We start from the raw sequence: 27,615 nt of genomic DNA on the forward strand, positions 1-27,615 counted from the left end.
GGGGAGAGACCACAGAGCAAGAGATCATTGGGCAGAGGCCACAGAGCTAGAGGCCACAGAGCTAGAGGCCACAGAGCTAGAGGCCATGGGTTCTGAGGATCAGGATGTGTTACCATTAATACCACCATGAATAATAAAAGAGCCTCAGTGTTGTTGAAAGATGAGGCTAGAGGTTAAACAGATCAATAGCTGATTAAGAAGAGGAGCAGGGTCTTACACAAATCCTTGGAACACAGAGGAAATGTTCCACCTCAACCAGTACCTTCTGCCTGTAACTCTAACATGCTACACCCCGGAAATGACTACATATGACTTGTGTAGGTTTCCAAATCATAAGGGAATTGAATGCGTTAACTTAGGAATGTGAAGTATGTTTTTGTAATAAGCTTGTGTTTATGTTTAGTAATTAGAGGATGTGGGAGTGTGTTTTTATTTCTTGGGACAAAAGGTTAGTTCTCAGTGGACTGGCTTTTCCATCTTCTCAGGATAAATGATCCTCAAAATGAATATTCTGCAAAGCCAATGGGAATAATTACTCAGTGTCGTTATATAAATCAGAACTGAACATTCTCTACATACAGAATGAAGTACTTGCCAGTAGAATGCCTTAAAATGCAAGTTTTCCCTTTTAGAAGTCAAAAAACCAGTCCACAAAACCTTTGAGTGAGAACACTAGCTCTGACACTTTCATACAGACAGCAAAAGCCAGAGAGAGCACGAGAGAGAGATGGAGTGTCTTGTCACTGTGTCTCTTACCTCCCAGCAGTTTGGGCTGACAGTTGACAAACTCTGGCTTGCTCTGAGAGCTGTAGCGCTGGCAGGTGTGGTGGAGGATCTGGATAAAGGTGCACTTCTCGCCGGCCGAACCAGCCACCCACTGGTCAAAGGCATTGTCGAATGCCAAGTCAAACTCCGGACAGTCCTTGGAAAACGAGACGGAATTATAGAAACAAAGAGAGATAGAAAAAGACTGCACGCATGAACCAGTCTCTAGGGGGTGATTTGGAATTTGTCCTGCTGAAACAGTCAGGTCATGTGGTCAGGAAAAATGAATCCCTGGAGATAGAAGTTCAGTGTACTGTAAACTCACTCGGTTGGGGTCACAGCCGTTGACCTGTCTCAGCTGGTCGATGGTCCACATTGACCTCTTACTGAAGGACAAGGAGCCCTGGAACTGCTTCACCTTGGTGATGGACACATGGGACGGCTTCTTATTCGTCACTGTGGATAGAAAATAATGTCATATTTAGGATAAAAGTCATATGTAATGGAGAAAGTAGGCTGTTGATGGACTAAAGTTAGATGCCAAATGTTCCTAAAAAAGGTGCCGTTTTGGACATATTGAGTGACAAGTTTACTCCATAGCAGCTGTGTTCAGGAATACAGACTATAGTTCATTAACAATAGCCATTGGCTGCTTGTGCCAAAAACAGCATATGCTTATCAGGAAAAGTAATAGAATAAAACAACAAGCACTTTCTTTCCTGAGAGAAAGCCCTGCCTAATGTGGACTGGGCATTCTTGTGGCCGGGCCTTGGACATTATCATAGGTTACCCAGTCAAAATATGTCCTCTTATCTTTAATTTACTTCCAATGGGGGCTATATTTTTTAACCCAACCACACAGTGTCTGACAGTATGATAAGCTGCAGTGTAAATAAAAAGCTGACTTAATTGGTCTTGTCAGCGTCTGCATCCACTCATCCGAGTACCGATGTATTTGTGGCATGATGTGAACAGTACGAATGTGTGTCACTACCGAAGTCTAATGGTTTTAAATTACTGTTTTGTATTGTCTGGAAACTCTGGAAACTTGTAGAATTCACTTGCAGAAGGTCTCTTAAAAAAGAGAAGCCATGCAAGGTTATTAAACAGAGGTGCCTAGTTATCCTTCTATTGTTGATATCAGGTAATGTGCAACCTAACCCTGGCCCTGATATGCAATGTCTCCAAACCCCCTCGGATTTTAAATCAAGATCTGGTTTTGGTATTTTCATTTACATGTATGCAGCTTGTTGTCAAAAAATTGGTGGGGTTAGGATTTGGGCTAAATCAACTGATGCTGATGTAATGATGTTTTCTGAAACCTGGCTCAGCAAGTCCGTTTTTGATAAGGATATTTGTATAAGTGGTTACAATGTTTATCGCACTGATCGGGTTAAGAAGGTGGGGGTGTGGCTATATATGTAAAAATCTAAATTCCATGTAAGTTTGGCAAAGTCTGAAACTATTTGTAAACAGTTGGAATTTCTTGCTTTGAATATTGAGGTTTCAAAGGGTCTCTCTATAACTGTGATTGGCTGTTATAGACCCCCCTCTGCTCTCTGTGATTCATTTTCTTCTTTGACGAACCTTATATCTAAACTTCTTTACAGTGAAATGATCTTGATTGGTGATCTCAACTGGTGTTGGTTAAAGCCGGTGTCTGATGTTTTAAAAATGTTTTGTAATTCTATGAATCTTACCCAGATGATTAACTCACCCACTCACCCAAATCTTAAATGCCCAGATAAATCTACCCTGATTGATTTGATATTGACCAATGTTCCACATAAATATTCTGCGGTTGGAGTTTTTTTGTAATGATTTAAGTGACCATTGTGCTGTTGTTGCTGTTAGAAATACTAAGGTTCCTAAGACAAACCCACGCTTTATTCGTAAGAGAAAGTTGAAGTGTTTTAATGAGCAGGATTTCTTTCATGATTTGTTTTATTTTGACTGGAGCAGATTGAGCTTATCCCTGATGTGGAAACTGCCTGGAAATTCTTTCATGATGGTTTTTCCCAAATAGTAAACAAACATGCCCCATTCCGCAGGTTCAGGGTTAAAGGGCGGGATAATCCATGGTTTTCTTCTGAGCTGTTTGTATTATTCACGACCGTAATCTAGCCTGGGCTAAAGCAAAGAAATCATGTTCTGTTGCTGATTGGCTTATTTATAGGCAGTTACGAAACAAGTGTTCTTTTCTTCTCAGGAAGGCCAAGTCTGAATATTTTATGTCTGTTACCACTGATAACCTGAATGACCATAGAAAGTTTTGGAAGGCTATTAAGTCTATGTCTGGTAACAGTAATGTTAATTAATTACCGTCATGTGTTTTGAAGGACTCTGTTGCTGTATATGACAAAACTGAAATGCTGAATTGTTTCAATGAGCACATTGTATCATCTGGTAGGCTGTTTGATTCAGTGTCCTCTGTCTCTGTACAACCCTGTGTGGGTGAACCAGTGAGAGCTGGTCAAACTTTTAGCTTTTTGCCATTCTCAGTGCAGGTGGTACATAAAGCCCTGAAATCCTTAGATCAGAGAAAGCCTGCAGGTCCTGATCTTTTGGATCCCTGCTTTTTAAATCTGGCAGCTGATTTCATAGCTGAACCACTTACATATCTGTTCAATCTAACCCTGGAATGTAAAAGGGGGAGATCCAACTCTTTCAAATAATTTTAGGCCAATCTCAAAGCTGTCACACCTGGTGAAAATACTTTAAACCCTTGTGAGTGAACAGCTAAAAGAGTTTTTATTTACTAACTCTATTTTATCAATGTACCAATCGGGCTTCAGGAAGAAGCATAGCACAATTACAGCAGCCATGAAGGTTATAAATGATATCACTGAAGCCCTTGACAAAAAACAGCACTGTGTCTCACTTTTTATTGATCTCTCTGAGGCTTTTGATACAGCCTTATACTAAGGCAAAGATTGTCGAGTGTAGGTATTTCAGATCATGCAGTTGCATGGTTTGCTAACTATCTGTCTAATAGAACTCAGTGCACTCAATTTGATGGGCTTATGTCTGTTAAATTGTCTGTCTTTAATGGTGTGCCCCAAGGCTCTGTACTTGGTCCTCTCTTATTCACTATTTATATAAATGATCTAGACAAAAATGTACAAAATGCGCAACTTAAATTTTTATGCTGATGATACTGTAATTTACTGTTGTGCCTCGTCTCTTAGAAACCTTTCCAGAACTTGCAAACAGCTTTTTATACTGTTCAACATACCTTGTGTCAATTGAAGCTTATCCTCAATACTGACAAAACTAAACTAATGGTGTTTCCTAAAGCAAGAAATAGACCTCTGAACCTTTCACCTATTACTACCTGTCAGGGCAAGGAGATTGAGGTTGTAACCTCATAAATATCTTGGAATTTTAATTGATGACGGCCTCTCTTTTAAATTGCATATTCAACAACTTACAAAAAAATTGAAGCTGAAATTAGGATTTTATTTTAGGAATACGGCCTGTTTTTCTTTTGAAGCCAGAAGGATGCTAGTATCAGCTACATTTATGCCTTTACTAGACTATGGGGATATTTTATATATGAATGCTTCCGCTCAGTGTTTGAGATCAATTGACACCCTTTATCATGGCACTTTGAGATTTATTTTAAACTGCAAATCCCTTACCCACCACTGCACTTTGTATACCAGGTTGGTATACTTTTATTTACAAAGCCATTTGGGGCATACTACCTTTTTATTTGAGAATTTTTATTGTTCAGAAATGTGGTGGGTACTCTCTTCGTTCACTGGACTTTATCCTGCTAACCGTTCCAAATGTCCGAACTGAATTTGGTAAAAGGGCTTTTATGTACTCTGCGCCATCGTCTTGGAACGCCTTACAAAATATTTTTAAACTGGAAGAACTTGTCCCGATTGGTATTTTTAAATCACTGATGCATGATCTTGAGTCTGATTCCCTGACCTGTCAATGTTTTTAAGTAGCTGTTTTTGATTTGGTTACACTCTTGTGAATTCTATGGTTTTTACTAGATTACTTGTAGTTTTTCATGTTGTTTGTCTGTCATTTTTGTAATGACTTGGTGGGCTCTGTCTGATCACTGTCGCCTGCTGTCATCTTGGCCAGGACGCTCTTTGAAAATATATTTTAAATCTCAATGAGCCCTTCCTGGTTAAATAAAATAAATAAAATAGATTGACACCTTTTACACTACGCCAGATGAAATTTGCACAAAAAAAAGCTAAATAATTTTTCTTGATAACGTGATATATTGCTTCCAGTCCGATGTCGACTAAATTAAAGTGGATATCAAAAATGACTAAAACCTTGTGGTAGATAATCTTCTCTTAAAGGACTATATAGAGAAAGAGGGAAAGTATAAATCAACTCAGATGTGGTTGAGCCAAAGAGGAATTCACTCATGGTATGGGACGGGGCCAACTATCCCGTATCCATATCCTGCCCTGGGACACAACCACAATGTTCTGGGCTATTCCCCTCACCCCCCTACATTCCAGATGTGAGTCTTTCCAGGGATCAAAGCCCTGTGTTTACAGATCATCCTGCTCAGAGTTCCGTCATGTGTCCGGACCACTGCATGCGTGCATAGCTGGATCCAAGCGGCCAGATATCTTACGGAAGGGCCAACATGCTCCTTTGTTGTTTTTGCAAGCCAAAGCACCAGGCCCCTGTTTCCACTCTCCCCATCTGTCGTTGTGTCATCCTGGATAATTAGGCCCTGTTTAGGTCACTCCGCTGTTCTGAGTTTCGTTTCCATAGTACCATCTGGATAGGTAGCTATCGGTTACTGACAGGTCTTTGCGGCCTTTTCGTGGAATCGTCTAAAGTCGGACCAAGCCCTCTTGTTTTTCACAATATCTTTTCAATAACACAGGTAGGGCTAGATCCTTGTATTTTCTTTGCATCATCCTGTTTGTTGTGATAGTATCTCTCTGGTGAAGGGAGATGTTTGGATATATTGTACATGATAGTGAAAATAGTGGCCTTTGGTCTCAGTTTGTGACAGACAGTCAGGGACTGGGGTGGACATGAAGAGTCCTTTTTCTACCAGATCTCTGTGATGCTTCTGGTTAGACATACTCTGTTCATTTTGATATTACAAGATTTCCAGTGAGCACTGGAAGCACTGCCTGTTCACCCAGCAACAGTATGCTTCTACAAAGTGAAACTTCTCTTAAAAATGGTTCTTCTTGACTAGCAACGCCTACTAACAATGCATTCGGAAAGAATTCAGACCTCTTGACTTTGTCAATTTTGTTACATTACAGCCTTTTTACTAAAATGGATTAAATAACTTTTTCTCCCATCAAAATACACAAAATATCCCATAATGACAAAGCGACAAGGTTTTTAGAAATGTTTGCAAATGGATAAATAAATAAAAATAAAAACAGGAATACCATATTTACATAAGTATTCAGACCCTCTGTTCTGTTTCTATTGATCATCCTTGAAATGTTACTACAACAGCGTTGATGTCTACCTGTAGTAAATTCAACTGATTGGACAGGAATTGGAAAGGCACTTCTGTCTACATAAGTTCCAGAGTTGACAGTGTATGTCTGAGCAAAAACCAAGCCATGAGGTTGAAGGAATTGTCCGTAGAGGTCCGGGACAGGATTGTATCGAGGCACAGATCTGGGGAAGGGTACCAAAACATTTCTGCATCACTGAAAATCCCCAAGAACACAGGGGCTCCATCATTCTTAAATGGTTTGGAACCACCAAGACTCTTCATAGAGCTGGCCGCCCAGCTAAACTGACCAATCGGGAGAGAGGGGCCTTGGTCAGGGAGGTGAACAAGAACCCATTGTCACTCTGAATCTTCCAGAAGGACAACCATCTCTGCAGCACTCCACCTATCAGGCCTTTATGGTAGAGTGGCCAGACGGAAGCCACTCCTCAGTAAAAGGCACATGACAGCCCGCTTGGAGTTCTATTTATATATATTTTTTTTCTTCTTCTTTTTCTTCATTATTATTGAATATTAAAACATAAAATCTACTTGCAATGAAGCTGCTCAACATCTACACAGAAGCAACCAAATCTACAGATCTCCCACAAGGTCAAAAACAGGGACCCAAACCAGCGACCTATCAGCCACCGGCCCAAGCTTCCAACCACCAGGCCACCAGCCCTCCAAGATCTCCCCCCACAGTTCCCCAAGAGCTGCCCCTCATGTTTCTGAGGACGCATGACTCGATCTTCACCTCCCGAGCCCATTGGGGAGGTGCAGCATTGAGACACGATCGAAATTGGGGAAATAGGGTATAAAATGTGCAAAAACTGTTTCATCTTTGTTATTATGGGGTATTGTGTGTAGAGTAATGAGGGAATCTAAAAATATATATATATTTTAGAATAAGGCTGTAACGTAACAAAATATAGAAAAAGTCAAGGGGTCTGAATACTTCCCGAATGCACTGTATATAGAGCAGAGTGAGAAATAGTCAACCAGCCATGAAGAAATCCAATCCTATATCATGGATTACACAGGGGTCAATTCAACTTCTCCACATCAAAAGATATCTGAAAACAATCACTGATAATAAAAGAGAAGTGATGAGCCAATTCAGAAAGGTCAGAGGGTACAAGGAGAGGTCATCATTATACAGTACCAGCGAAGATACTCTTCATCCAGTTCGCTCATCCAACAGTCATACTGTACCGACAGCAAAGCAATTCTCCCAAAATGTATTAAAGAGCTAAGTGGTTCTACTGCGTAACCTGGTAAGTGGGGAGGTGAGGTGGAGAGTCTCATAGAAAAGACTAAAATCATAGAAAGTTGGGCTGGGAATTGCTAAGGACCTAACGATAAGATATGATGATACTTAAGGATCTGACGATAAGATATGATGATACTTAAGGACCTGCCGATAAGATATGATGATACTTAAGGACCTGCCGATAAGATATGATTCTTAAGGACCTGACGATACGATAATATGACTATACTTAAGTGCCGATACAGAATTTATTGTGATTCTCACGATTCAATATATATTGCAATTCAAATACTGTGATTTTATCACAATCTGCTGATGTTTCAAACATGTTGCTCACTATACTGTAAGTCTGCTGCAGAGAGATGAGAGAACATGAGGAAAACTAGTTTTGTCAGTCAGGGAAAATAAAGTGTTGAAAACATGTTGGCTCATTATTTTAAAAGATGCAGAACAAGCTATAGGATTAAAAATACCAGAGTTTTGGCGCAGGTACAGCAGACTAGCGCTGTAGAAAAAAAAACTGTAGCAAAAAAAGATACTTGGTTGTCAAATATCGATATAATATTGTCCCAAAATAACGTCATATGTAACTATACATTTTTCCCCATCACTAATAGAAGAGACACCAGACTAGTCTCTGCTGAGACCATAATATATCTTCCTCCCCTATTCCCCCACCCCCTGACTCTTTGGCACTGATGCCGTCAAACCAAATTAAAAGTGTGGGCTGCTTGCTGATCAGAGGACAATCCCAAATTGTACACAGAAATGAAGAGGAATAAATAAATGGAGCTGAAAGTAAAGTAAGCGCTCTAAAAGACAAGGTACTGGAGTTCAGCTGAAATGGCAGACTTACACTACATGGCCAAAGGTATGTGGACATCTGCTCATCAAACATCTCATTCCAAAATAATGGGTTCATTAATATTGAGTTGGTCCCCCCTTTGCTGCTATAACAGCCTCCACTCTTCTGAGAAGGCATTCCACTAGATGTTGGAACATTGCTGAGGGGACTTTACTCCATTCAGTCACAAAAGCATTAGTGAAGTTGGGCAATGATGTAGGGCGATTAGGTCAATCAAATTCATCCCAAAGGTGTTCAATGGGGTTGAGGTCAGGTCTCTGTGCTGGCCAGTTAAGTTCGTCCGATCTCAACAAAACATTTCTGTATGGACCTCGCTCTGTGCACAAGGGCATTGTCATGCTGAAAGAGGAAAGAGCCTTCTCCAAACTGTTGCCACAAAGTTGGAAGCACAGAATTGTCTGGGATGTCATTGTATGCTGTAGCGTTACAATTTCCCTTCCCTGGAACTAAGGAGCCTAGCCCAAACCATGAAAAGCACCCCCAGCCAATTATTTCTCCTCCACCAAACTTTATAGTTGCCACTATTCATTGGGGCAGGTAGTGTTCTCCTGGAATCTGCCAAACCCAGATTTGTCTGTTGGACTGCCAGATGGTGAAGCGTGATTCATCACTCCAGAGAACGCATTTCCAGTGCTCAAGAGTCCAATGGTGGCGAGCTTTACACCACTCCAGCCGACGCTTGGCTTTGCGCATGGTTATCTCTGGATTGTATGCATCTGCTCGGCCATGGAAACCCATTTCAGAAAGCTTCCAACGAACAGTTATTGTGCTGACGTTGCTTTCAGAGGCGGTTTGGAACTCAGTAGTGAGTGTTGCAACCGAGGACAGACGATTTTTTACGCAATACATCACTGGGCGGTCCCCTTCTGTGAGCTTGTGTGGCCTACCACTTCAAGCTTAGCCGTTGTTGCTCCTAGATGTTTCCACTTCACAATAACAGCACTTACAGTTGACCGGGGCAGCACTATCAGGGCAGATATTTCACAAAGTGACTTGTTAGAAAGGTGGCATCCTACGACAGTGCCACATTGAAAGTCACTGAGCTCTTCAGTAAGGCAATTCTACTGCCAATGTTTATCTACAGAGATTGCATGGCTGTCGCTCAATTTTATACACCTGTCAGCAATGGATGTGGCTGAAATAGCGAAATCCACTAATTTCAAGGGGTGTCCACTTTTGTATGTAAAGTGCATATTGTGGAACGAACAGCTGACTGAAGATGGGGCGGCCGGGCATTTGTGCAGTTGAGTCCACTTCTGCTGTAATTTAATTTAACTTTGTTTCTCCTTGCTGCAAAGAGTCTTAGGTTGTCTAAGCAATGCCGCCTACCTGCAGCAGCAGCATACAGAGAAATAATTCATTATATTTCTACGGCAACACATGCAGTCAGGTGAGGAAGAGAAAATGACTGCCACAGCTCTTCTCTGTGCATACACATTTGAGAACATCTCTCCACTACTGCAAACCCAGTCAGCCCTTCAGCCAAGTGTGACGACCATGTACAGTTCTCCTGCTTTCTCCTCACTACTTTGACCATTAATACAGTTTCACCATTAGGATGCGATCTGGAGGGATGTAGAGGACAAAGTGTTAATTTTTTTTTTTAAATTTACATTTAAAAAACATAATATACTTGCAGTGAAGCCTCTCAACAACTACATCACATTAGTCATCTAACAGCCTCCCACCCAGAGCGACACACAGAAGCAACCAGGGTCAACGCCTTGCTCAAGGGCACATTGACAGATGATGCAGTGTTGTTTGATCCAACCTGCAAGCCTTTTCATCTGTAAATGACTTCAGCTTGCTTGTCCCTAAATGAAGCAGCAACAGACAGCAACCCTCCAGCGAAATCAGGTGTTGTTTTGGTACCATGCATATTGGATTACCATGGTAACCCTCTCTCTCTTTCCAAAGTGGCACCCTGGAAAACAGATCTGACTGGGGGACTGAAGGGTCTGATTTCTCAAGAGGGTCTCACCCACCTGGTCCGGCGAAAGCTTTTGAAATGCATTGTATAGAGTAGGAGAAAGAAAGTGTGCGAGAGAAAGAGTCAAACAGTGCATATCAAAAATCCCTTTCATCTTCCAAGCCTGACAAGCACTTTATTTTCCTCCTCTACCTTTGTGCTTTATGGAAAGAGGGTTAACAAATTCAGAGCTACTGAAGTGTGTTCATGCAAATGTGGAGTGATTTTGAGTTCTGAAGCTGATCCAAGCATGAGGGTTAATCATGCTGTTTCAGAACCTCCTACAGTGGCGTGTGCATGTAATGAGAAAATATTGGGTCCAACTCAGTCCCGTGGGCAGTAATGTGTAATCGAAACTGCCCTGTACCATTCAGAGTTTTTTTTGCATCTCGATGTGGACTCCTTTAAGTCAATTTTCTCTTTTACTTTAGACCAAATTACTGAGGTGAGATACTGTAGGAAGTCCTTCATGATGTAGGTTGTTAACATAAGGACTCTAATGTTATGCAACGGAGAATATTATCAGTCTTGGCCACACTTGTGGGTGGTCCATCACATTCAACAAACCTTCATTGTCATTGGCTGGATCAGAACTCTCATTACGCATCCATAAACTAACAATTTGGATTGGCCCACTGTTGATTACCATGGATCATATTAGTTTTCTAAGGCTCTGTTAATTTAAATTCAAATGTTGTTCCAATGGAATGTTTTCCTAGCTATCATACAATGGGAATTGTAGCGAAGGGGTATTGAAAACCTCAAACCTGCACACTTCTCACATTATTATTTGTGCATCTTGGCAATGTATGTTTTCGCTAGCATTAGTAACGTCACTCCTGTTGCCATCTCAGCAACCACAACAATATTTTCCTTAAGAGTAAGCTAAGTCTGGGAAATGTCCCTCTCGTGTCCCCTGTCTGCGTATGGTAGATGAGTTTCCTTCTGGCCACAGGACTGTACACAGCTAAGAACAATAAGCCCCTGACCCACTGGAGGGAATTAGATCGTGTCATTAGCAAGAGCATGTGAGAATAGGAACTCCTACTTGGTGCTTCCTCTCACATTGACTTTGGTTTGACATTTGGCCTTACACATGGAATACCTTTGGCTGTGTCTCCATGATGGTCGAATGGTATTTGGAAGGTTTCTCACTGAAAATGACTGAAAGTCTGCCATTGACATAGATTCATGATTTATGTGCTGTTCAATTAACTCTGAGTTTCATGATTGTTTGTAAAAACCCTTATCTCAACTATGAATTATCTGGTGGAACACTCTAGAGTCTCAAGTGAATGAGAACATAATCATGATAACAACAGAGACATTTGTTTTATCACAATGTTTTGTTTACTTTGACAATGGAGCCAAGGTCTCCGATGGCATGTAATAATGTTAGGAGGGGGGGTTGCAACTTAACCCCCAGGGCATTCATGTAGAGCAGGGTTCACTATATACAAATGTCAAAATACCCAGGAGGCCATCTTTGGATTTGAATTGCATGTTAAGCTAAATTCTGCAGAGAGTTTGCTCACTTGGCACCAACCCAGGTTCTTGAAGGCTTGTTAACAGAATTAAAAAGTGAACATTCAGAAACACTGTGGTGAGTGTGGTCAAATTATTTACATAAAGCTATATGTCCAAACACAGCTTAAAAGTAGGTTAATGTTTTGAAGACTCAAAAAGCTCTCTTGCTGCCCTTGAATCCATGTACAAACAGGGGTAAACGAACAATCGAACTGGCTGGGTTCTGAGTCAGGGAAGTGGAGCTGTCTTCACCATGCTCTAACTTGTTATTATAATGCTGGAACAGCCCATCTAAAACCGCTCTCTGTCTGGGCCTACTGTATCATTACTGGTCTATTTAAAACCTTGCCCCGCTCCGGCTAATCTGGAACACGTTGTTATACTCCAACAGAGCCTGTCACTGTAACACACATTAGGCTAGCCCTGAAGACAGCCCACAACAATCCCCTCCGCAGTCAATGCATCAGCTCAGGGACAAGGACCTGCTGTGTGGCCCGTGATAGTACAGGATGGAGGCCATGCCATGGCACGAGGGGCCACACCATGGTACATAACGACTGGGGAATGCAGAGCAACTTTGCTATGTGAAACTCAGAAAATCAGACAACCAGCAGATGCAGAGGACATCGTTCATTTACACATCATGTGGAAGAAACAATACAGAAGTGTCTGTCTGTCATCAGAGAGGAATCATGTGCTTTCTCTTCAACAGTTAATACCAAAGACAATATTATAGTGGTTATTGCGCACATTCTGTAAGCTTATGTCCACAAAGTTTGAATACATGCAACTCCTGTCCTGTGAGAATTCACATCCTTCCAATTCTACAGGGCCTTGAGAAAGTATTCACACCTTGATTTTTTTTCCACATTGTTGTTACAGCCTGAATTTGAAATGAATTCATTTGAGGTTTTTTTGGCCTACACACAATACCACATAATGTAAAATTGCATTTTTGTTTTTAGAAATGTTTACAAATTAACCAAAAACGGAAAGGTGAAATGTCTTGAGTCAATAACCCCATTGTTTTGTCAAGCCTAAATATGTTCAGGAGTAAACATTTGCTTAACAAGTCACATAATATGTTGCATGGACTTACTCGGTGTACAATAATGTGTTTAACATGATGTTTTAAAAATGGACTGCCTCATCTCTGTAAGAAGTTTCTGTATATCATTTTGGTAGCATTTATATATATATATATATATATATATATATATATATATATATATATATATATATATATATATATATATATATATATAAAATAATATATTACACTTGCTCTTTCTTGAATAACTTCCTCCAGTTCATTTGTTTTTTCCTTTAACTTATTCTGTGCCTCCATGGTCCAGTTTGTATTGCTATCTATCTGTACTGTTAGTTCCTCTATTTGCTTTGTTAATAACAACTATTTGGACCTAAATTGTTTTTCTTTAAAAGATGAGTATTGAATTGCATGTCCTCTAAACGCAAATTTGAAAGTGTCCCATACAATAAGGGGATCTGCTGTACCTATATTATGTAGGAAGAGTGAATAATAAATCATTCTTTCTTGGTTAAAAACAAGTTGTCATCCATTAGGCTTTGATTCAATTTACAATATACTGGCCCACATGGAAATTCTGTAAGATTAATGTGTATGCCAATAATTTGATGGTCCGACGGCATTCTGTCCCCTATCAACACTTTTTAAGTGAAAGAAGTCAAGATGACTAGCTTGATTGAGTCTCCACCACATATATCTCACTTGGTCAGTATATTAAAGCATCAATATACAGTGCCAGTCAAAGTTTTGGAAAAACTCACTCATTCAAGGGTTTTTCTTATTTTTTTTTACAATTTTCTACCTTGTAGAATAATGTAATAGTGAAGACATCAAAACTATGAAATAACACAAGGCAGAAAGCTTTGCACACACTTGGCATTCTCTCAACCAGCTTTTTGAGGTAGTCACCTGGAATGCATTTTAATTAACAGGTGTGCCTTGTTAAAAGTTCATATGTGGAATTTCTTTCCTTCTTAATGCGTTTGAGCCAATCAGTTGTGTAGTGACACCAAGCGCTATGATGAAACAGGCTCTCATGAGGACCGCCACAGGAAAGGAAGACCCAGAGTTACCTCTGCTGCAGAGGATAAGTTCATTAGAGCCTTACCAGGCTCAGAAATTGCAGGCCAAATAAATGCGTCAAAGAGTTCAAGTAACAGACACATCTCAACATCAACTTTTCAGAGGAGACTGTGTGAATCAGGCCTTCATGGTTGAATAACTGCAAAGAAACCACTACTAAAGGACACCAATAAGACGAAGAGACTTGCTTGGGCCAAGAAACACGAGCAATGGACATTAGACCAGTGGAAATCTCTCCTTTGGTTTGATGAGTCCAATTTTGAGATTTTTGGTACCAGCTGTCTTTGTGAGACGCAGAGTAGGTCAACGGTGTGTTGTCTTCTCAGTCGACCCCCACTTCCCTTTTGTCCACCAAGCCGCGATGCCGGTTTATCCCAATAAGGAAACTCCGTTATCATTTCCTTGTAACTATCTACTGTTTGTTTATGCATTTCTGTGAATTACTTAGTACATCAATGATTTAAGACAATTGATGTATGGATGACTCATAGTGAAGACTGGGTTCGTGCAGATAACCAACAATTTACAACGTTTGGAATGAGACTAACGTGAGGTAAAGAAGAATTCATTAATCAGAAGACTATTGATCAGATATGACAATATCTGAAAAGTCATATTAGGAAAATTATAACTTTGTAATCTGAATATTTTCCTTGGTGCCCTGACTTCCTAGTTAATTACAGTTACATGATTAATCAGTTTAATCACGTAATAATAATTACAGAGAGTCATTTCATAAAGATTAATCTTCAGTTTAATGATGCCAAAGACACGACACCGCTTTGAGGATAACACAGTGCCACCAACGCGGCCACCTACCAAGGACTGTGGGCTCTCCTTCTCCATGGCCGACGTGAGTAAGCCATTTTGACGTGTTAATCCTCGCAGGGCTGCCGGCCCAGATGGCATCCCTAGTCGCATCCACAGAGCATGCGCAGACCAGCTGGCTGGTGTTTACACGGACATATTCAATCTCTCCCTATCCCAGTCCGTTGTCCCCACATGATTCAAGATGGCCACCAGTGTTCCTGTACCGAAGGCGGCAAAGGTAACTGAACAAAAGTACTATTGCCCTGTAGCACTCGCTTTTGTCATCATGAAGTGCTTTGCGAGACAAGGATCATATCAGGTCCACCTTAATTGTCACCCTAGACCCACTCCAATTTGCTTACCGCCCAAAAAGGTCCACAGACAATGCAATCCCCGTCACACTGCCCTCTCATCTGGACAAGAAGAATACCTATGTAAGAATGCTGTTCATTGACTATAGCTCAGCATTCAACACTATAGTACCTTCCAAGCTCATCATTAAGCTCGAGGCCCTGGGTCTGAACCCTATCCTGTGTAATTGGGTCCTGGACTTGCTGACGGGCCGCCTCCAGGTGGTGAAAATAGGAAACAACACCTCCACTTTGCAGATCCTCAACACTGGGGCACCACAATGGTGCGTGCTCAGCCCCCTCTTGTACTCCCTGTTCACCCATGACTACTTGGCCATGCACGCCTCCAACTCAATCATCAAGTTTGCATACGACAACAGTAGTAGGCTTGATTACTAACAACAATGAGACAGCCTACAGGGAGGAAGTGAGGGCTCTGGGAGTATGGTGTCAGGAAAATAACCTCACACTCAACGTCAACAAAACAAAGGAGATGATTATGGACTTCAGGAAACAGCAGAGGGAGCACCCCCTGATCCACATCAACGGGACACCAGTTGAGAAGGTAGAAAGTTTTAAGTTCCTCAGCATACAGATCACCGACAAATTGAAATGGTCCACCCACACAGACAGTGTGGTGAAGAAGGCGCAATAGTGCCTCTCGACCTCAGAAGAAATTTGTCTTATCAACTAAAACCCTCACAAATGTTTATAGATGCACAATTGAGAGCATCCAGTCACACTGTATCACCGCCTGGTACGGCAACTGCACCGCCCACAACCACAGGGCTCTTCAGAGGGTGGTGGGGTCTGCACAACACATAACCGGGGGCAAACTACCTGCCCTTCATGATACCTACACCACTACAGGCCAAAAAGATCATCAAGGATAACAACCACCCAAGCCACTGCCTTTTCCCCCTGCTATCATCCAGAAGGCGAGGTCAGTACAGGTGCATCAAAGCTGGGACCGAGAGACTGAAAATCAACTTCTATCTCAAGGCCATCAGACTGTTAAACAGCCATCAGTAGCACAGAGAGGCTGCAGCCCACTTTAAATAATGTCACTTTAATGTTTACATATCTTGAATTACTCATCTCATATGTATATACTGTATTCTCTACTATATCTCAGTCTATGCCGCTCTAACATCCTCGTCCATATATTTATATATTCTTAATTCCATTCCTTCACTTAGATTTATGTGTATTAGGTATTTGTGGAATTATTAGATATTCCTTGTTAGATATTGCTGCACTATCGGAAACTGGAGGCACAAGCATTTTGCTACACCCGCAATAACATCTGCTAAACACGTGTATGTGACAAATAACATTTGATTTGATCAAGGACTACTTTACCAAGAAGGAGAGTGATGGAGGGCTGCATCAGATGACCTGGGCTCCACAATCACCCGACCTCAACCCAATTGAGGTGGTTTGGGATGAGTTGGACCGCAGAGTGAAGGAAGAGGTAGGTAACAAGTGCTGTGTTTGATCGAACGTCTCTGTAGAGATCTGAAAATACCTGTCTAACGACATTCCCATCCAACCTGACAGAGCTTGAGAGGATCTGCAGGGAAGAATGGGCAAAAACTCAACAAAATAGTAAATGGTCCGAATACTTACATAAATGTGATATCAGTTATTTATTTTTAATACATTTTCACACATTTCTAACAACCTATTTTTGCTTTGTCATTATGGAGTATTGTGTGTAGATTGACGAGGGATTTTTTTTTATTTTATCCATTTTAGAATAAGGCTGTGACATAACAAAATGTGGAAAAAGTCAAAGGGTCTAAATACTTTCCGAATACACATGATATTTTCACTGTTAATAAGCATACTGTAGATGCAACTGAGTAAATACCTGCTAAAACATCCCCTCATCCCAAGTTGGGTTATTGTCCCAGTGACTGGCAGACCACCCCTGTACACATGGATCCTAGGTCCTTTAATAGATTGGGACCCATCCCTTGAAAAGAGCAAAGTGCCACCTATGGAACTGAACCAGAATAGCAGCCAACAGCATTTCCAACACATCTTGTTTGCAAGAAGGCACTAAAGTAATACTGCAATTCACTTTTTGTCCTGAATACATAGTGTCTTGTATTGTATTTTCCCCAAACATTACTGAGTACCACTCTCCCTATTTTCAAGCCAAGAGGTGGCTGCATCATGTTATGGGTATGCCTGTAAATGGTAAGGCCTTTTTCAGGATAAAAAAAGTACAGGTTCAGTCTGTTTTCCACCAGACACTGGGAGAATTCCCTTTTCAGCAGGACAATAACCTAAATAAAGTTTGTGAATTTTCCTGAGTGTCCAAGTTACAATTTTGACTTAAATCTACGGCAAGACTTGCAAATGGTTATCTACTAATGATTAACAACCAATTTGACAGAGCTTGAATAATATAGATAATAATAAATAGGCAAATGTTGCACAATCCAGGTGTGGAAAGCTCTTAGAGACTTATACCCAAAAAGCCTCACAGCTATAATCACTGCTAAAGGTGGTTCTACAAAATATTCACTCAGAAGTGTAAATACTTATGTAAATTTTCAATAAATTAGCAAAAATATCTAAAAACATATTTTCAATTTGTCATTATGGGGTATCATGTGTAGATGGGTGAGAGAGACAAAAAAGATTTAATCCATTTTGAATTCAAGCAGTAACACAACAAAATGTGGAAAAAGTCAAGGGGATATACTTTCTGAAGGCACTGTATATTTCAATGACCGGGATAAATCCCAGACAGGGTTTTTCATGGATGTTATCTATTTTTAATCCCCCTATAATGATATATTCAGATAGTATTTTCACAATATGAAAGGGTCTTAGCTGTGGAGATAAACAGAACCATCTGATCTGTAAAAATGGAGAAGAACTGACAGAAGCTGACCAAAATGCCCTTTTCATCTCTGACCGTGATGTTCCCTTTGTTGTTTAAAAGCAGGGCACAACACAACACAAAACAAGATAGGCCTGTGAGTTTGTAAAGAGAGATTAAATAATGATATTTTTCAATATTTGAACAGCTCCAACTGTCTGGGTGGATAAGGAAGATATTAAACCCTTTTAAAACAGGAGATTAGAGAGAAAAAGGAGAACATGTTATTCAAGTAAGTTTGATAGATGGTTAAGAAAATAGGGACATACTATTTTCTTTACAGTCAGTTTCAGGTGTTTTTAGACTATTTTTGTCTAGATATATTTCAAATCAAATCAATTTATATAGCCCTTCTTACATCAGCTGATATCTCAAAGTGCTGTACAGAAACCCAGCCTAAAACCCCAAACAGCAAGCAATGCAGGTGTAGAAGCATATTTGAATGTATTTTGAATGTAACGTCCCATTACCCTCAAGCACTACATCAATTATGCCTCGATGCTAATGGCTCTGAGTGTGTAGCGTACGCATGGGGTAACCCTAATGATCATTACAATGACAACACCACTACAAGACAGATTGTCCAAGCATGTTTACTAGAACTGTGAGATGTAATAATGTAATAATACATTCCATTTGTAGAGTGCTTTCATTTACAGATGTAAATCAAAAGGTTCTTTAAAATGAAAGCAAGCATTACTATTAAAAAATGCTTTAATAAAAGGGCTAAAAACATTAGCCGACAAATTAAAAGATAGCTAGCAGTCTAGTACTATCCAAGATACACAAAATAATAAAAAGGTGACAAGGACAAGACAATAGAACTTGAAACTAACATAAGACCAACTAAAAACACCTCAACATAGAAGACATTAAGTGAAAGCCAGTTTAAAGAAGTATTTTCAGCTCAGATTTAAAAAGGCAGTGGTCTGGGGCATGTGGAGGTTGGGGGGGATGCTCAGACAGAATGTTCAGTCACTTACTGTTTTTAGACGTGTTTTTGGAACTGCAAGAAGTCTTAGATCATATGATCCGAGTGAACGCGAAGGCTGTTTGGGGCTGAGGAGTTCACTGAGGTATTGGGAACCAGAGGCATTGGCAGTTTTTAAAGACGAACAGGAGGATTTTGAAGTTGATTCTGAATTGGAAGGGTAGCCAATGGAGAGACAAGAATGGGGGTGATGTCAGCAGATCTCTGGGTTCCTGTGAGGAGCTGCAGCCTGTGGATGCTTTTTGAGGGCAGGACACCAAGGAGGGCAATGCAGTAATTGAGTTGGGAGGGGCCGAGAAAGTTGACCAGCTTTTCCTGATCAGGTTTGCAGAGAACAGAACAGGTGATGTTTCTCAGGTGAAATTATTATTTTTTGCAGATAAATTTGATGTGGTTGGAGAAACTGAGGGAGGGGTCCAGTAACACTCCATGGAGGAGGAAAATGGGACGGAGTGGCCGCCAAGAGTAGGGCTGGTGATGGGAGTGATTTTGATGTGATGGGGAGGATTACTCCTGTTTTAGTATTGTTGAGTTGTAGTAGGCTGTTTGACATCCAGGCCTTAAAGTCATCCAGAAAGATGGTGAGGGTATTATGGAAGAAAGGGAGTCCAGGGATGTTTTTATGAAGATCTGTGTTTCGCCAGCGTAGCGGTGGAATTGAATGGTGCATTTCCTGATTAGGAGACCAGGATGGGGCCTAAGACAGAGCCTTTAGGGACACCATAGGTGATTGTGATGGGTTCTGACATGGCATTTCCCATGGCAACATATCCTGTTTGGTTGAAAAGGTATGAGATGAACTAGAAGGAGAGTGATGGAGTGCTGCATCAGATGACCTGGCCTCCACACTCACCCTTCCTCAACTCAATTGAGATGGTTTGGGATGAGTTGGACCGCAAAGGGAAGGAATGCAGTCAACAAGTGCTCAGAATGTGTGGGATCTCCTTCAAGACTGTTGGAAAAGCATTCCTGATGAAGCTGGTAGAGAGAATGCCAAGAGTGTGCAAAGCTGTCATCAAGGCAAAGACTGGCTACTTTGAAGAATCATAAATATAAAATATATTTAGATTTGTTTAACACTTTTTTGGTTACTACATGATTCTATATGTGTTATTTCATAGTTTTGACGTCTTCACTATTATTCAACGTAGAAAACAGTAAAAAATAAATAAAAACCCTGGAATGAGTAGGTGTCCACATCTTTGACTGGTACTATATGTGTTCATTCAATCGACCCAGGATGATGCTGTGGTCAACCGTGTTGAAGGCGGCACTGAGGTCAAGAAGGAAGGCGTCAGCTGAAAATAGGTTGTTTACCACTTTGACGAGAGCCGTTTCTGTTCTGTGGTTAGGCCTGAAACCAGACTGGAAAGTCTTAGAGGCCATTGGGTGTCAAATGTTACTGTAGTTGTTTAGCCAAAACTTTTCCCTTTAACTTTTGACACAATGTGACATCTGCTTCCAACTCACACCCTCAAACACGTGGATCCCCTGAACGCAGCTCACTTTCCAGACCAATTTCTAGTTCACACTCTCAAACACATAGATCCCCTGAATGCAGCTCACTCTCCAGATCCTAATCACCTGAATTCTAAATCACCTGTTCGCACACCTGTATTTCATTATCACACAGTTCTTTGCACCCCTTCGCTGTGAGGTATTGTTTGTTTTGTGACACACGTCTTTCAGAGCTCTGTTTTTCCTGTGATTTACTCCTCCCATGTATGATAGTGAGGCATGCAAAAACTAACGACACCTTTTGCCTATTCCCTGCCTGTACTTTAGCCTTTCCTGTTATCTACCTATTGCCTGATCTCCCGGACTACGTTACTAGACTTTCCCCTGCCTGTACTATTTCCCTTTTGGACCCCCTGTGTATGACCTTGTACCTACCCCTGGACCCAGCTACCCGTCTCCTCCTGTGATTCCATTATAAAAGGGCCGAGAGTGGAGGAACATGATTTCAGTAGGGTTGTGGGGATGGAGTCAAGGGCACAGCTTGTGGCCTTCATTTTTGAGATTTGACAGAACACTACACAAGAGACTTGACATTAAAAATGATCATAGAGACTTTTGGATTATGATAGCATGCTGTTTTCTACCTTATCAATTAGCTCAAGGAATTGCCAGGGACCTCACAATACATTATTATCATAATACTTAGGTGCCGATACGATATGTATTGTGATTCTCACGTTTCTATATGGATTTTTAAGGATCGACGCTGGTAGACAAGAAGCAGGTACAGGGAGTGAACATTTAATTACCAACGGACATGAAACAGGACCGGAGAGCTTTTAGACATGAACACATAACGACATTAATGTGGACACCAGGAACAAATGGGGGAGCAGACAGAAACAGGGAAGGCAATCAACTAAGTGAAGGAGTCCAGGTGAGTCCAGTGAGCGCTTACGCACGTAATGATGGTGACAGGTGTGCGTAATGAAGGGCAGCCTGGCACCCCCGAGTGCCAGAGAGAGAGAGCGGGAGCAGGCGTGACAGTATTGCGATTCAATACTGGGATTTTATTGAGATTCCATGTTCAACATATGCTGACCATATGTCTGCTGCAGAGGGACAAGAAAGAGCCATGAGAAAACGAGTTTTGATCAGTCATGTAAATAAAAGTGCTGATATCAAATTGGCTCCCTATTTAAAAATACATTGTGAAGGTAAAAATACTGGAGTTTTGGTAAAGGTTCAGACAAATAGCGCAAAACTAATAATTGCCTAAATGATACGATATCGTAAAAAATCATATCCAACATGTAACCGTATCAATTTTTTCCCTCATCAACACCCATCAATGGGTGTTCTAAGCATATCACATTGGCAAATTATTGCAATCAACTTTAAACTAGGCCAGCCTATTACTCTTCCATGTTCTGAAGGTCATTTCTAGCCTCTTCCTCCATGTGATACTGAATGTTTTACACCATAAATGAGCTGTTTAAATACAGCTCCTCTTGCCTCCTGTCACTTCTGTAATCCGTTCCAATTAAAACACTCTGCCACGGGCGGCACATTAAAGCGATTTAAAGGGCTTGGAGAATCATGTGTGTCTACCATGTAAAACCAATGGGAGAGCTGCTAAGTAGAGGTGGTACAATTTTTTATTTTTTTCACCTTTATGTAACTAGGCAAGTCAGTTAAGAACACATTCTTATGACGGCCTAGGAACAGTGGGTTAGCTGCCTTGTTCAGGGGCAGAACAACAGATTTTTTACCTTGTCAGCTCAGGGATTCGGTTACTAGTCCAACGCTCTAACCACTAGGCTACCTGCCGCCCCAGAATGTAGGATGTGTTAAGAAAACAAGAAGGTCCCGTTGACAGGTTGTAATAGTCGCAGTGAGATGTTGCTGATCACTGGTTAATGAGAGATGAAGGTGGTGGGAGTCAGTATGCTGTTCCCAACAGACAAAGACACATCTGAGGAGTTAGCTAGGGCTGATGAGGGTTGTGAGTGACGAGCTGAGAACAGCCTGAAAAACGCCTGAAGATGTAGAACCGATGCAATGAGGGACGTTTGGCCGAGCAAAGTTGTTGAGAGAGAGAAGAGATTAAGTGAAGGAGTCCAGGTGAGTCCTGTGCGTGCTTACGCACGTAATGATGGTGACAGGTGTGTGTAATGAAGGGCAGCCAGTTTACGATTGGCTCATTCATCCCCCTCCTCTCCCCTGTAACCTTTCCCCAGGTCGTTGCTGTAAATGAGAACGTGTTCTCAGTCAACTTACTTGGTAAAATAACGGATAAATAAAAATAAAATTAAAGGCAGCCCAAATCAAGGAGAAAAGATAAAAGGCAAAGCAAAGAAAGTAAACAGATTAACTCTATTAAATTGTCATGTATATAATATCCCCCCCCCACAAAAAAAACAAAACAATAAAAAGCCATTTCCACGACAAGCCAGATTGCATTGAGGCTTAATGTTCCTTGTCTGACAGGAATCATTGTAAGGTCAGGGGAAATGTCCCTCTCAGTCGTAAATGTGCTTTAAGTCAGGTGGGCCAAGACTTGGGAAGATAAGCGCTTAGCTGTATTGTACTTAGCTGGAGGGGTAGGGTGATTAAAATAATGATTCAAGTGGGCAGTTTCATTCCACTATAGCTTATTGTGACCCTGAGGAAGTCCGGCTTTGCACTTCAGACGGCCTCCTCTCATGTGCAATATGAGTTTGAGAAGACCAAGAGAACAATTGGACTGCTGCTTTTCAAAAGCTAAAGAGCCATATTCTTACTCCCCTATCAACGATAGTTCTCATCTGCAGAGGGGAATCAGTGAGACTGAAAAATAAAAGAGGGGGCTGCTCAGCGAGACTGTTCTGTTTTTTTTCTTAGGGTCGACAGATCAGGTCAATGATAAAGAACACTATTCTGCATGGTATTGTTACATAGAATAGGAGACGGGTTTCAGAGTTGTAACCGGTTACATAGAAGAGAGGGAGATTCAGAGGGAGAGTCAGAGGGAGATTCAGAGGGAGAGTCAGAGGGAGTGGGGCGAAGCCACATTATCTCTCTACTTGAGAGTAGTGATGGGCATTTCACTTTTTTTTACTCAAGTACTTGAGTGGGGGTGAAATGTGTGCATTTATCTCCTGTATATGCCAACAGATCAGCAACAATGCCTAATTTATAACAATCATTACAGATAACAAATCTTAATAGCTGTATTTCCCCATATAAATATATAGTAAATAAAAAAGCTAATGTCATTAAAGATGAATTTATTGAAACTATTATCAACTGGTTATATTATATCGTGGAACGCAATCTTCAAAAATGCAGTAACCTCAGTGGTGCTTGTTTGTACAAGTCTATGGCTGTGCAACAGCATTGCTTTGTCAATTTAGCAGACAAGACACTTATTTACCGAGCCCTTATCACAGTCAAGACACACCTATTGTATAGTAACAAACAAACAAACACGTAATATAACAGAATAAAATATAACAGAATATTTTTCCAAATGTAAAAAGTGCCTGGAACAGTCACTTTGAAAGAGTGATCATTTGAAACAGGGCTCAATTTGACCAGTTCAGGGTTACAAACCAAACGTCTTCTTTTCAGTATACAGACATTCAATTTAGTTTATTCTGCCTGTTCTTTGGAATTTTCTAAATGGATGAACAATTCCACATTGAACACTGCATGATGATGAATAACGGCAACAACATATTTTATACACAAATACGCAATTATTCCAAAACTGCAGCTCGTTGTTGGAACACATATTTTCCTACTTCAATTTTGAATTATTTATAAAACTGTCATCATTTGGCAAAGAATGTAGCTTGTGTGTCCCATTAGTTAGATACATTTTTAGAGGCATTTTTTTCTGTAGGACTAACGGGAGCTTACTTACTTACTCAGCACACTTGTGTGGAAGGAGCAGTCAGAACGCAATTGAGTAAAAGAGACATGGAGGGGAATTTAAAAAGAACAGTGTGATGCTTGGCTTCTTTTTTGTTGTGCCCCATAAATATACATGTACAAATGGAACACTAGAGTCAAAGGAAATTAACGTGGTCTTCAAGACAATTTCAGCCACAAAACACATTCCACCAAATAGTTTTACAGTATTTGAAACAAAAACTGATCTGGTAAAAGATCAAGCTTTGATATTCGTTCGAGTACTCATGTCCATACCTAGTAGAGAGGTAGTCATGCTTCTGATGAAACAATGACAACAAACCATTCAAATTGCACCGATGTACAGGTTCATACACAGATGCGTAAATACACTCACACTTCTGTTAGTAACACAGCCCAGCCTTAGGTCCTGTTGACTCTAATGGGGTGGGCCTGGCAACTCTTATCTAGTGTCCTCCTTGTTTAAGGGGCTAAGAATGGCGCCGGAGGGAACAGCTCAGCGTTCAACACCGTAGTGCCCACAAACATCATCAATAAGTTAAGGAACCTGGGACTAAACATCTCCCTCTGAGACTGAATCCTGGACTTCCTGACAGGCCGCCCCCATGTGGTAAGGGTATGAAACAAAACATTGACCAGTGTTTAGTATCAGGGTCCTTAGGTTAGTGATGAGCTTTGAGGGCACTATGGTGTTGAACACTGAGCTGTAATCAATGTCCAGGTGGGAAAGAGCAGTGTGGAGTGCAATAGAGATAACATCATCTGTGGATCTGTCTGGGCTGTAGGCAAATTGGAGTGGTCTATGGTTTCTGGGATAACTGTGTTGATGTGAGCCATGACCAGCCTTTCAAAGCACTTCATGGTTAAAGATGTGAGTGTTACAGGACAGTAGTCATTTAGGCAGGTTACCTTAGTGTTCTTGGGCACAGGGACTATGGTGGTCTGCTTGAAACATGCTGGTATTACAGACTCGGTCAGGGACAGGTTGAAAATGGCAGTGAAGACACTTGCTAGTTGGTCAGCACATGCTCAGAGAACACATCCTGGTAATCCATCTGAATGTTGACCTGTTTAAAGGTCTTACTCACATCGGCTACGGAGTGTGTGATCACACAGTTGCCCAGAACAGCCGATGCTCTCATGCGTGTTTCAGTGTTACTTGCTTTGAAGCGAGCATAGAAGTAATTAAGCTTGTCTGGTAGGCTCGTGTCTCTGGGCAGCTCGTGACTGTGCTTCCCTTTGTAGTCTGTAAAAGTTTGCAAGCCCTGCCACATCTGACGAGCGTCAGAGCCAGTGTAGTACGTATCGATGGTGCTGTCGAGAGTTTCAAGTTTCTAGGTGTTGTCATGACGTTGCCCTCCTTGGGTACAGAAAGCCCCATCTCTCTCTCCCTAACTCCTACAACTAGGCTGCTGTGGTCAGAGAGGTTGTAAATTCCGGGAGGAGATTGTCTCTATACTGTGTCTCTGAGGAAACAGAGTGAAGTTTCATAGAGAACAAAGGAATTTCTTCCACCTCATAGAACAACATTTATGTTCCGGAGAAAGTATAAAAGATTGGTGAAGAATCCAGCAACAAACTGGTCCTTTTGTTACATTTTGGTGAGGCTCATGGGAGACGGTGCGGCCACATTACCATAACGCTGTTTATATAATAGCCTCAGATATGAGGTTTACATCTAACTGTTGTATAAGATGAATGAGTGAGGATAATACTGTTTGTAAAATTGTGTAATGTGATTTTGTACTTTTTAATGAAGGAAACTCCAATTCCCTTTTGAGTTGAACTAAATCAGAGGACTGCCCATGAGCCCAGTTAGGGTCGGGCATCCTGGGACAGGGCCTTTTCTGCAATTCCGAATAAAACCCTAACCTTGAGAGTTCCTCAACAGACCATGTTTTTCTCCATTACGAGAGGACAAAGGTTATAGACCATGTTTTCTTGTAATCACGAGAGGACAAATGTTGAGACGATTGCTGAATCTTTTAACCATACCACGTGGTTAAACTCTTACACTATCGATACCGACAGAATAAGAACTAGTTTTTGATATACTAGTCTGCAGCTAGGAATTCAGTATCATTGAACGTGAAGAACGACAACCGCCGAAACATCCATTCTACAACAACATGAATGAATGTCACTCTGAACTATCCCCTCTAACCACAGCAGAAAGATAGAGAGAAGACGGAAACTCTCCAACAGAAACTAACTTTTCAGCAGAGATCCCGACGACACCCTGACGACACCAGCAGAGATCCCGACAACAATTGCAATTGTTCCCGAATGAGTGAGTGTTCATGTGCAAAGCATTAGCATTTCAATTGTTATAATTATCAACTGTGTGTTGTCTTCTCAGTCGACCCCCACTTCACTTTTGTACAACAATCCACCATGCCGGTTTAGCCCACTAGGGCACATTCCCCTATCATTTCTTCTAACCATATTTACTTTGTTTAGTTAGTTAATAAATAAATGATTTAAGACAACTGATGTATGACTCATAGTGAAGACTGTGTTCGTGCAGATAACCAACAATTTACGAGGTTTGGAATGAGACTAACAAGAGGTAAAATAAATAATTCATTAATTCAAAGACTAATTGATCAGATATAAAATATCTGAAAAGTTATATTAGGAAAATTATAACTTTGTAATCTGAATATTTTCCTTGGTGCCCCGACTTCCTTGTTAATTACAGTTCCATGATTAATCAGTTTAATCAAACTAGTTTAATAAAAACTAAAAGTCTTCATTTAATGATAAAGACACGACAGTGTCCACATCTATCCACAAACTATCATGATCCAAACAAACCAAAAAAGTTGTGAAGAGGGAACGACAATGCCTTTCCCCCTCAGGAGACTGAAAAGATTTGTCATGGGTCCCAGATCCTAAAAAAATTATACAGCTGCACCATCAAGAGCATCCTGATCGATTGCATCACCGCCTGGTATGGCAACTGCTCGAGCATCAAGTAAGGCGCTACAGAGGGGAGTGCATCCAGCCCAATACATCACTGGGGCCAAGCTTCCTACCATCCAGGACCTATATACTAGGTGGTGTCAGAGGAAGGCCCAAAAAATAGTCAAAGACTCCAGTCACCCAAGTCACAGACTGTTCTCTCTGCTACCACACGGCAAGTTATGCCGGAGCGTCAAGTCTAGGTCCAAAAGGCTCCTTCTACCGCCAAGCCAAAATACTGCTGAACAATTA

The 27,615-nt window shown here is 41.0% G+C and overlaps 1 protein-coding gene across 2 annotated transcripts in view; it reads right to left on the bottom strand.

Annotated features, from left to right (window-relative positions):
- Positions 1–27,615, bottom strand: part of LOC112256774 (syntaxin-binding protein 6) — a 119,313-nt gene that overhangs the window by 23,430 nt on the left and 68,268 nt on the right. For both annotated transcript variants that reach the window (XM_024430270.2, XM_024430271.2), the window contains exons 3-4: positions 1,091–1,221; positions 757–922 (exon numbers count right to left, since the gene is read on the bottom strand). In XM_024430270.2, coding sequence (XP_024286038.1) covers positions 757–922; positions 1,091–1,221 — 297 coding nt within the window. The remainder of the gene's footprint in view (positions 1–756; positions 923–1,090; positions 1,222–27,615) is intronic.

This window comes from Oncorhynchus tshawytscha, linkage group LG08 (assembly GCF_018296145.1).
Source record: "Oncorhynchus tshawytscha isolate Ot180627B linkage group LG08, Otsh_v2.0, whole genome shotgun sequence".
NCBI lineage: Eukaryota > Metazoa > Chordata > Actinopteri > Salmoniformes > Salmonidae > Oncorhynchus > Oncorhynchus tshawytscha.